Here is a 12,228-nt window from a genome sequence, read left to right as displayed (position 1 = left end):
CAGAGATTCTAGCACTCGTTACGCCAAGGCATCATAGGCTATAATTGCACCCACCCCCCCAGAGGGTCCCTCTTAAGTGGTGACCTAAAAACAAATTCGCCAGTTGGCTGGAGCATGCATCCTAAAGTTGCAGCAGAAGTGAATAAGCCTGACTGACTTCAGTCCCTGAAGGGTTCTATCTGTAAATGCAGAAGTGGAAGCAAAAACATTTTTTATTAGTCTTAAAATGACCCTTATTTTAATAACTAGCCACAGTGTCAGAAGCACGGGCTGGAGTCATTCTTTAGCTTTTAAGAGCTCAAGCATCATGCCTGCATTCCTATTTGTTTGATATTTTTGATACTGAATTCATGTAAAGTGTCCATATTCTTGAATAATAAGGAAGCCGAGTTTTTATCATTTTTCTCCGCATACGACTGAAAGTATTCAGAGTGTCTTCTTATTTAAAAACAAACAGGCCTGCAAACTTGATGCATAGCATTTAAATAATCGTATTAAAATTCAGACCAAGCACCCACATTTCCCTCAGTGCTATCAGTTTTATGAGAAACTGAAATCTCATGCTAAACAACGGAGAATATTCAGCGCGTGCATACTGCCTTCCAACAAGTGCTTAGTGGCGTGAGGGCCAGTGTGCCGTAATTGGGACAGTTACTTATTTTCCGGACCTTCTCGCTATTGTGGCAGTATTTTGCCACTTAGTTTTAGTTTGGTGGAGATCTTTGAAGCACAACCTATTGGTTGCGTCTGTAGGTCTAGATGAAATATCTGAAACCAGCAAAGTCCAATGTGATGGATCGTTGTGTCCGTTTTGGGAAATGTAGGCATGCAGGTACTTTTTAATTCAGTGGTACCTGATCTGTTCCTGTTTATGGAAAAAATACCAGTTAAAGGACTTTTTATGTACACCGCCCCCCCCACTCCTCTCCCTTTTTATCATCACTAAATAATATTTACTAAGCACTCACCTGGACACGGTGCTGTGCTGGGCAAAGTACAAGACACACAAAAAAGATCCTGTGATTACTCCCCCAGGAATGAGCAGTCAAAACCCCAGTCTATTGAAATGGGCACTGTGTAGAGCATTGAGATAATAATTTTCCAGATGGCAAATCAACCCAAATTACCAATTCACTTAAACACTACGTTCTTTAAAAACGAATAAACAAACAAACAGAATAATTGTTCTTTGAGATGAGAACTCTGCTTTGTTCATGAACCCATGAGATTATTATATATATTGAAATGTGAGTTAATTTTGGCATACATGAATCTTTTGAAGGGTGATGATAGAGTTAAGTTTATTGCAGATGCGAAGAAAGGGTTTAGAACAACTGCCAGCAAAAAAGGGACCACAGTGACTTGTAAGAAGTAGGGTTCGTAGAAGCGTGTTACACGCTGGGTAGCAGAGAGCATTTCCAGACAGGAGGATGGTGGTGTGGTGGTACTTACAGACTTTTCTAAGAAACCTGGGCTAATTCCAATTCTGTGAATTCCTGATTTTAACATTTCAAATTTTTATCTTCCCGTATTAAAAAAAAAATTGACTATAGATAATGCATTACATATTTCTTGGGTATCTTGATACAACTTTTTTATAACCATTTTATTGACTATATTTTGAGACATAATTTATTTCTGACTTCGGAGGACTTTTCGCCATTAGAAATTAATGTCCCATAAATTATGTCACAGATTATATTACCCAATTTCCCCTAAAGAGGCATTTCTCTCTTTCTCTTGCTTCCCCACCTTTGCTGTCCTGTAAAGAGGAGGGATGGCCCCAGGATGTTTGGGGGCATTTCTCTAAAATGAGTCAAAGGACAGCACATAGAATCAAAAAGTATTTAAAGTATGTAGAGTGCTCTAAGTAAAAATGTTAGGTGTATTTTACTCTCTTATTCCCCCTTGCTATTTATGTATCATTCTTAGGGGTAGAATAGAACTGTTTTTAGTTTTCTCTCACCTAAGCTTTTTGACATTGGTAATGCCAATTTAAGTCATTGACTTGATTATAATTTATGATTGCTCTTCGTATGTATTGCTTTTTTGATGATTACTTGTTTGAAAACAAGAGACATGCCTGTATATACACTTGAATCCGTGTTTGTAAGACTGTTTTGCTGCATGGGAGAGCTTATTTTGCTATCGCTGTCTAACACATAATGGGGTAACTGTGTGTTTTGACCAGTTTGTAAGTAAAGGTCAATTTCGTGCCTATGGTAATTAGCTCAGCTTATTCTAGACTTTTGGCTAATTCGGGTAATTTCCCGTGAAACAGTATATTTAGCAGAAAGGGAATTCATTCTTAAGCACAGTGGTTTTTTTCCTTTACATCGGAGACTTTAATTTCAAAAGTGATTTATCTCTACCTTTTAAGCAAAAACCCCTAAAAGGCTATGAAAAATGGCAAAGCTCACCTTAAGGGTGGACGGATGAATTATTTGAAGGAAGCGATGAGAAAAGGCCCACGTGGTGGAGAGAAGAAAAAGCTTCCAGTCATCCTGAAGTGACACATCTTAGGGAAGACTCGCTTTTGGTTCCTCTGGAATAAAATCTGCCCCAAAGCCCTCCTTTTTGCAGCTTCTAGGAAAATGGTGCTTCTGTTTTTGGTAGCAAGAAGATTAAACGTTACTTTAAAATAACCTGTCTTTAAACCCCATACTTACAGTCTTGATTTTCTTTCAGACCCCAACTGTAAACTTGAAGACAAGACTGAAGATGGAGAGGCCCTAGACTGTAAGAAGCGGCCGGAAGACGGAGAGGAGCTGGAGGACGAGGCTGTGCACAGCTGTGACAGCTGTCTCCAGGTGTTCGAGTCACTGAGCGATATCACCGAACACAAGATTAATCAATGTCAGTTGACAGGTAAACAATACTTACCACTTCTTGTCTTCGCATACTGTTCTATTTCTGATTTTTTCAGTTTGTACTTTTTTTTTTTTTCACTCTCTCCCAGTTGTTTTACTCCCACACTTGAACACATAGGTAAGTCTAGAAGTGCTTTAGAAAGGATTCTAAGACTGCGGTTTGTGGCAAACTCAGCATCACTGTCCTTAGATTATGAATTGTACCTAGATTTTAATAGCTAGTGGGTGTATTTTTCTCCCTTCCTCCCTCCCTTCCCTTTCCCTTCCTCCCTCTTTCTTTCTCTCTTTCCCTTCCTTCCTCCCTCCCTTCTTTCCTTCCTTCTTCTTTCTTTCTTTCTTTCTCTTTCTTTCTTTCTTTCTTTCTTTCTTTTTCTTTTTCTTTTTCTTTTCTTTTCTTTTCTTTTCTTTTCTTTTCTTTTCTTCTCTTCTCTTCTCTTCTCTTTTTTCTTTTTCTTTTTCTTTTCTTTTCTTTTCTTTTCTTTTCTTTTCTTTTCTTCTCTTCTCTTCTCTTCTCTTCTCTTCTCTTCTCTTCTCTTCTCTTTTCTTTTCTTGTCTTCCTCCCTCCCTCCCACCCTTCCTTCCTTCCTTCCTTCTATAGTGATGCCATGGGGGTCCAGAATCTAACATGATGTTTAAAATAAAGTTAAAAAAAAGAATTTTCTGAATATTTTTTCAAAGAAATGGAGCATGTGTTAACTTATTTTGATGTAAATATCACTTCCACAGGGGAACTTTCCTTGATGCTTCTCTGCCTGAGTTTGGTGCCTTTTTGGGTTCCCATAAAGTCCTCCTGGCTATTGCATCTCACAGCGCCCACTACATGTGTTCATTTACCCCTGCCCCTCTCTAGACTGCGAGCTCATGGACGGCAGGAACTGTGTCTTATTTGTCATCGTATTCTCTGAGCCTTGTACAGTGCCTGGCTCACGGTCGATTCCCATTACGGCATGGGCGCCATTCTGTTAATGCAGTTCATGGGATGGATCTGATTTAAAATAACAAGAAGCATGACGACATGTTCAGTTTAATGGCTGAATAAAACTAAAACTCAGTTTGCCAAATTTCTACCCTCTTTAGAAACATATCCTACAAGAACAAACAATATCAGCCTGAGTGGGACATTTTAGGTAGATATATATTTTTTAGATTCATGTCATTTTTCTCTTGCTATTTGAAGCTGACATTCTCTGGCTCTGTGTGTGTGTGTGTGTGTGTGTGTGTGTGTGTGTGTGTGGGTGTGTGTGTCTGTAACTCTGTTTCTCTCTCTGTCTCTCTCTGTTTCCCAGCACAAATCTTTCTTCAATTACCCATGTATAAGAAATGTATTTAGTAAACAAGTGATTCTCCAACTGTTTTCCATAGAATATTGATATTTTTGGAAGATTTTAAAAGGTGTTCTATTTTAGTCAGGGTTTCTGAACAGATTTTTGTGGAAATGTTGGATTAAGTCCAATTAGATAGGTTTCTTTATTAAAGTACACTGTGGCTCTTCAAGAAGGGACTATAGTGACTAAGTTTAGGCCATAGAATTTTCTTTCTTTCAGAAAACCCATTACTCTTGGTTGGAACTTAAGTTTGAGCATTGATGTTGCATATATAAATATTGGCCATAATACATATTTTTGTGGTTTTTTTAGGATTTTGGGTAACTTTAGTTTTGTTATGTTGCCAAACTTATTAAAAGTTACAAAAATAATCCATAGGGTGCCCATGCACTATTTACCTGATTCACTGACTCAGTGATTATTTACATTTTACCCCATTTACTTTATCATTATCTTTTTCTTTCGTTAATTTTTTCTTAATCATTTGAGAGAAGATTGGTGACATCCTACCCTTCTGAATACATCTTATGTATTTCCTTAAAACAAATATTCTCTCACATGACCACAGCATACTTCTTGAAATCAGGAAAGTTAACGTTTAATACCATAGTATACTATTATCTAATCCATGATCAATATTAAATTTTGAATAGTTGTTTTAATAATGTCCTTTATAGCTTTTTTCCTTGTCTAGGACTCAGGATCATGTATAACATTTATTTGTCATGTCTCTTTTGTTTCCTTTCACCTGGAATGATCTCTCAGCCTTTCTTTGTCTTTCTTGACCATGATATTTTTGAAGAGTGTCTGTCAGCTACTTTATAGAATGCCTCTCTGTTTTTGGATTTGTTTCCTTGTGATTAAATTCAAGTTACATCATTCTGTGGCAGGAACACCACCAAAATGATGTTGTGGTCTTCTCAGTGCATTAGGTCTGGAAGCATGTGATGCTGATTTGTCCTCATGTTGATGATGTTAACATTGAATACTTCTTTAAGATGGTGTCCACCAACTTTCTCCCGCGTGAAGTTACTATTTCCCCTCTGTAAGTAATACATAATTTGTGGGAAGATGCTTTGACACCATATCAATATCCTCATCCTCAGAAAACATCCGTTTTTAACTCTATAATTTTTGTAGTTATTAGCCTTCTACCACAATTTCCTTTCTTATTCATTCACTCATTTGTTTATTTGTATCACTGTGGGCTTTTGGATTTTATTTTCTCCAGGGGTCATAATTTATTATTGTCGTTATTTTGATGCTCAGATTGCCTGAGATTTAGTCAATGGGAATCCCTTCAAACTGGATCTTGTGTTGGTTTCATAGGTCTTCATCATTATTTGAGGACTTACCTTAGTTTTGGCTGTACACCAATGCCCCAGGCTCATCATATTCTTGTCTCAGTCCCATAATCAGCCTTTTCTCCAAGGAGCCCCCATTCTTTTAAGAAGAAAGGTATTTAGAAACCAAGATATGGGCACTAGGTGTGCTCATTGCTGTAGGTATATCAGTGATTATAGAGCCTTCCAGCAGACAGAATTAGGAAGTGTATATGTAAATTTAATATAATATACACATAAGAACCATTTGTTCCTACTGAAGCTGCTATTCAGTCCAGTACTTCAGGTTCATCCCGGGTTCTCTCCATATTTGTTACCACAATCTTTAGCACTGAGAAACCTAGCTTCATTATCCTCAATATGTTTACTCATTTGCTTGAGTCTAGAATATACCTTAAGCCACTTCATAGTTGCTTACTCAGATCATCACGATAAGCAGACCAACTAACTAGAGTTTCACAGTTGTTTATAATTATTATTGCTATAATTTAAATGTAACATCTACATAAAGTGCAATTTATAAATCATAAGTGTGCAGTCTGATGAATTTTGACAAAACACATATGCCCACATGACCCATATCCCTCTTAAGATAATTTCCTGCATCCTAGATATTTCTCTTGTACCCCCCCTTTTTTTTTTTTTAAAGATTTTATTTATTTATTCGACAGAGATAGAGACAGCCAGCGAGAGAGGGAACACAAGCAGGGGGAGTGGGAGAGGAAGAAGCAGGCACACAGCAGAGGAGCCTGATGTGGGACTCGATCCCGTAATGCTGGGATCACGCCCTGAGCCGAAGGCAGACGCTTAACCGCTGTGCCACCCAGGCGCCCCATTTTGTACCCCTTTTTGATCAATAATGCTCCACCAGAAGTAACTAGCTTTTACGTTGATTAACCGCAGATTAGTTTTAGAATGTCTTATAAGTGAAATCACACATTATGTACTCTTTTTTTGAGTCCAGCTTCTTTTGTTCAGTATAATGTCTGTGAGATTCACCCATGCTGTGTAAATGAATAATGTGTTCTTTTTTATTGCTGAGTAGTATTCTGTAATAGGAATATATCATAATTTGTTTCTGTTCTCCCATTGGGAGACATTTTGGTTATTTTTAGTGTTTGGTTTTTATGAATACAGTTGTGAACCATCCTATGTAGGTCTTCCTGTGGACATATGTTTTATTTTTCTTGATTTAATAAGTAGGGATAGAATTGCTGAGTCATGGGAGGTAGTGGGATATGTTTAACTATATGAAACACTTCTGAACCTTTACCCAAAGTGGCTGCACCATTTTATACTCCTACCAGCGATATCTGAGAGTTCCAGTTGTGTTTCCTTGCTCACATTTGTGTTATCAGTCTTTTTAATTTTAGCATTCTGTTGGGTGTGTATTGGTATTCTTTGTGGGTTTATTTGCATTTTCTAGCTCATCTACATTTAATTGACTTCATTTAATGCATTTTTTTTATCCCTTAGAATGTGCAATTTTTGGAAAGTCCCATTAAATGCAGACAATTAGTATGATTCTGTTTTCAGTGGAATACCTGGTGATTTAAAAGAAGTTTTACTCATGTAGAATCATCACTACCGTTAAATACATAGTGACTTGACACACGGCTAGTGTATACTATGCTGGCAAGAAATCTTACTTTAGGTGAGAGTGGGTTGTTAAGCTAACCTTAAATTCTGTTTAGTGTTTATTTTTTTTGAGTTTCTGCCACATAGTTATCCTTATGTTCAGCTTTATGAAATAGAATAGAAGCAAAAGATACAATTCCTTTACAACTTTGTATGTTATACAATATATATTCCTTTATATATTATACAACTTTAATATCAGTGCAGAAAATGCTGGATTTTCAGCACCATAGTATGGTGAAGATATTTATGGGTTAAATATTGTTCTTCTTCAAAAATGAAAAAGCCCTCACCCTAATAAAGTATTTGGTTTATTTTGATCTTAAGCTTTTTAGTCTAAAAGTAGGAAACCTAGTCTGTGCTCACATACCACAACATTTTAATCAAAGGTAGGAAAACAGAGGCTCATTTGTGACAATGAAACACATTTCAGGAAAGGTAAATCTGAGAAGACTTGGTCCTGTTTGCTGTTGTTTCAGGATGATTTCTCTGGGAGGGTGGGGGATTGATGAGGAAAAACAAAAGTGGAGGATCAGAGAGAGAAAGGGGGAGAAATGGAACCAGGAATCATTCACATTTGTTGAAGGTGTGGAAGTTGAAACTTGAGTTGGCTAAGGGTACCCTTCAGACTAATCTGAAAAAGATTAAAGATCCTTGGAAATATTTTAATTAAAAAAAGTAATATGATGCTTTTACCTTCTTCTTTGATTAAATCATTTTAATGTAAGTTGGGCGGTCTAACTCTTCCAATTTACGTTTCCTGCTTCTTGAGTTAACTCTTTTCCTGGTGCTGCTGCTGTTGCTTCTTTTTCTTTCTTTCTTTCTTTTTTTTCCTTTCCCTGATGGAGAAAGTGTTAGTTTAGCGAGGAGGGTATTTCTAGTTTTATTTTCCCCTCTTAATTTGCTCTTTCTCTCATTGTTCTTTTTCATTCTCTTTGTCTTTTAACTTCAATTGTCAGAGAACTGGTAGATACCCTGCTTTCAGATCCTTTCCATCCTGTAACTGAGGGTTTCTTGGTAACTCGAGATTTGTTCCTTTGGTGACTTTCATCCCCAAGGGTGAGGCACATTCCTTGGGGAGCCTGCCTAGATAGAAACTGATTCACTCTGTATTAAAAGTCTTGAAATCCTGCTATAGCCTTGCCAAGTGACCCCAGAGTAGACTGAGCTTTAGAAGATGAAGTTCAAATATGGAGCAAGATGACCAATTCTAGACCCAGATTTGAAAGTCATCATGTGGATTAAGTATGCCCCAGATCAGGTCATGAGTAGATATTAGTAACCTTGACTGAACTCAGCCACTGGGGACCTGGAGATCTAAGGGATCATGCACATAATTCATGGAGTTCATCATCGAGAGGTGTTCTGGCATGTGGGCACTATTCTGGACAAGCATCCTGATCTAGGAAACAAAACAGTCCCTAAGGGTAGGTAGGGACAAAGTGACATGCATTAAGAGGAATTCTTTCTTTTTTTCCCTCATTGTGCAATTTTCTCCTCGTATGCAATCCAACATGTGCAAGTAAGTTATGTATCATCCCTGCTTGAAGGAGTAAAGGGAAGGGGGAAAGAAAAAAAAAATTAAATCCTACTTTTCAATTGTAGCAGTAGATGGAAACCACCTGTCCTGCCCGAGCCTTGCTCTCTTTTTCCTGGAGGCTGGGAAGGGAGGGAAATCAACAGTCTAATGCTGTTGGGACTCTCTGATGCAGAAGACAGATTATCAAAATATATATTTAAAGAAGGAAAAGCACAGAGAACCTCTCATTTTACTAATCCACAAACCCTATCATTTCTTGCCAATTCCCTCAGGGGGTGGGGAGGGCTGGAAGCCAGAGGGGTCTCATCACACTTCTCAACAAAGATTTAATAGCAGGGTGCTATGGGGAAGGCTGAGATTACGGAGACTTTATTATGCTTACAAAACTGAGTACGAACTAGCATTGTAAATCATCAAAACTAAGCTACACTTAACAGGATAAATGTGTAAAGTGCATTTGGTAATACTGTATGCTTGTTGTTCTGAGTCATTTTTCTCTTCTCTCCTGCTAATTTGCAAACTTGAGTTGTCTGTTAAGTGTTCTTTCACATCATTAATGCGAATTGCCTGGGTGTAAATGCAGAAAACACTGAATAGCATTGTATTAATTCTTAACTCTCTGGCCCACCATATTATTGGTAAGATGAATAAGTAAAGATGCGTATGTCAGCAAGACGGTCACACGTGGGGAAGCATGTTTGTAGACCAGATTTTTAAAACCCTAGCCATATTTGTGGCTCCTTTACAAATATTATTACTGTTCAGGCTCATGTTTTTGAGGAGAATGAACTGAATTGAGGAATAGACGCTGTGCATTAGATAAAATGATGTGTTCACTTAATTTGATTTTAAAAGTTATGAGACGTCTTGGAAGTTTCAACAGGTTTTGTGAACTGAAGACTTTTCAACATCTGGATTTTTTTTTTCCAAAGAATTTTTTTAAGAAGTGAAAGTAATTGTACATGTGTTATATGGTTGTGGTAAATTAAAGACTGGCTGGTTCCACCCAAAAATCAAGTACTCTAACAGCTAGTTCTGTTGGCAAAGGGAATAAGGAGACTGAGTAGTTTATGGAATGAAGCACTGTTTTCATGGAAGCATACTGAAACTGTTTTTAAGACTTTTTTGTTTTCCTTTTTAAAGCATTAGTTGAAATAAATTACATGGAATAAATGTGATATGTTAACTTTTCAGTTTCTATCAATTACATTTAAGGTGTATAGCTTTTATTTGCATATTTCTATATTAATTTCTATATTAATTCATTATTCATACTTTGTTATTAATCATTTATATATTAATTAGTGATCTATTTCTATATAATTAGGCTTAAGGCATTGTGTGTTTTATTTTTTATTTCCCTCCATTTTGATCAATTCCTTGTTTCCTACCTAAAATCATATTTTAGTTTTTTTTTCTTTAAGATTTTATTTATTTATTTGAGAGAGAGAGAGCTCAAGCACAAAGGGAGAGGGAGAAGCAGGGAGCCTGGACGCAGGACTCGATCCCAGGACCCTGAGATCATGACTTGAGCCGAAGGCAGATGCTGAACCGACTGAGCCACCCGGGCACCCCTATTTTTTAAAAAAATTTTTAGCCTGTTTTTTTTCTTGAAATCCCCAAGCTCCCAAAATGCAGTTTCACAGCCTCTATCAATTCCATTCCCAGCCCCTTTACCTAACACACTTCTTATTTTTTAGACCAGTGGTTTCCAAACTTTAATAAGAAAAAGATTTAGTATGCATCTCCATCATACATATTTATCAATACATCTCATAGATACACGTATGTACAACATTCACAAAAGTAGAAATTGAAAACGGAGGTCAAGGTGAAATACACAGGTCTTTAAAATAAATTTATGTTGTTTTGAAGTCCTGGTTCAGATTCACTTATTTTGACAATTCATTCTAATGACTCTGTCTCACGGAACCACCAAGGAGCGAACACACGTTATTACACTTCCCAATGAGGTTCACATTGTCAATGGTGGATATACGCCCATATTTCCAATAACTTTCCTGATAATATCAGGTTTGCTTTGCCAGTTTTGGGTCAGGTCTGATTACCTTGTTTTCCTCCTTTATGCAGTGGCTGATAAACAGCTTTTACTAGGAGTGGAAGTGGCCAGCTTTGCCATTTTCTTTGATAAATACTTGTGCTCCACTGTCAATATCCTTCAGTTTTCCTCGCAGAAGACTTCAAAAATCACTTGTCAACATTTGAGGATTTTGTGTACATTAGATTAATTAACGTTAAATAATAGGACCCATAAGTCTCTTTTACTGGGCTTGGTAGACAGCATTATTTTGAGGCGTGGGAAGGCGCTGGAAAAGCAAGGGCACCCACGCTGATGGGGATACTATATCTTCCTGCTCTCAGGAAGGTCTGCTTTGTTTCTGGCTGGTGTCTGTTCCGATTGATTTCAAATATTCAGAGTATCTTCTCTATCCTAGGATTTGTCCCCTATATTTCAGAGACCTGTTCTTTTTTTTTTTTTTTAAAGATTTTATTTATTCATTCGACAGAGATAGAGACAGCCAGCGAGAGAGGGAACACAAGCAGGGGAGTGGGAGAGGAAGAAGCAGGCTCATATCAGAGGAGCCTGATGTGGGGCTCGATCCCGTAACGCCAGGATCACGCCCTGAGCCGAAGGCAGACGCTTAACCGCTATGCCACCCAGGCGCCCCCAGAGACCTGTTCTTGACTGCCATGTGCTACCTCATGTGAAGAACAGCTCCCTAATCTCTACCTCCCGTAGTTTTAGATGAAGTGGTGGGGTTGAGTGTGTCATTTTCATGGTCTGGCAGGGCCATGACTCCATTCTATATGTTCACCAGAGAAAAAGCAATCCGGCCTGATTGGTTCCAACCTCTGAGCCGTTGGTTGAGTGAGCTCTTTTTTCTGGTGTTGGAGAAGGGTCGGTGAAGCTATTACCTGCTATGAAAGCTTTGTTATTTTCACAGGAACTTTTGATATTAGTACGTAGTCTACCATTCTCTTCTTGACATATTGGTTTGTGGAATTCTCTATCAAAACATGGATGTAAAATAATCATTTTTGGTCCATTCGGTTGATGCTCTTTGAATGCTTTTGTGCATTGTGTTTGGGATTTATAAAAGGACTGTACTGATGCATTACATTTTCCCACTGTGAATGAGTTATTACATGTATTAATTTATTAAAATTAAATAGTTGGAATGTTGAAAGGGTAGCTTAAGAAATATTTCTATGTATTTTTGATGTGCATTTTGAAATTGGAGTTTTTTTTCTCAGCCTACTTTAATAACTTGTGCATCACAAGCAAGCTACTGATTATGAATGTAAAGTTTCTGCAGAATGAAAGTGCTAGAAATAGAAAATAAATGGGTGCATTCACTTTATTTTTTATAAGTAGAATGTAAGTGGAGAATGTTACACACTAGCTAAAACTATACTTGCAAATTATCTGCTCCTTAATTAATTTGAGGTTTTTGAAAGTAGCATTTTGAAATGAATATAATCCAAGAAAA

General features: G+C 37.4%; 1 protein-coding gene across 4 annotated transcripts in view; it reads left to right on the top strand.

The window, feature by feature from the left end:
- The window catches only part of ZNF521 (zinc finger protein 521), a 273,128-nt gene that overhangs the window by 24,283 nt on the left and 236,617 nt on the right, over nucleotides 1-12,228 (top strand). For 3 of the 4 annotated variants that reach the window (XM_034643331.1, XM_034643330.1, XM_034643333.1), the window contains exon 2: nucleotides 2,689-2,868. In XM_034643331.1, coding sequence (XP_034499222.1) covers nucleotides 2,689-2,868 — 180 coding nt within the window. The remainder of the gene's footprint in view (nucleotides 1-2,688; nucleotides 2,869-12,228) is intronic. The other variant, XM_034643332.1, reaches the window with a different exon arrangement.

The sequence above is a fragment of the Ailuropoda melanoleuca genome, chromosome 14 (assembly GCF_002007445.2).
Source record: "Ailuropoda melanoleuca isolate Jingjing chromosome 14, ASM200744v2, whole genome shotgun sequence".
Taxonomy (NCBI): domain Eukaryota; kingdom Metazoa; phylum Chordata; class Mammalia; order Carnivora; family Ursidae; genus Ailuropoda; species Ailuropoda melanoleuca.
This window is presented reverse-complemented; position numbering and strand designations above follow the sequence as displayed.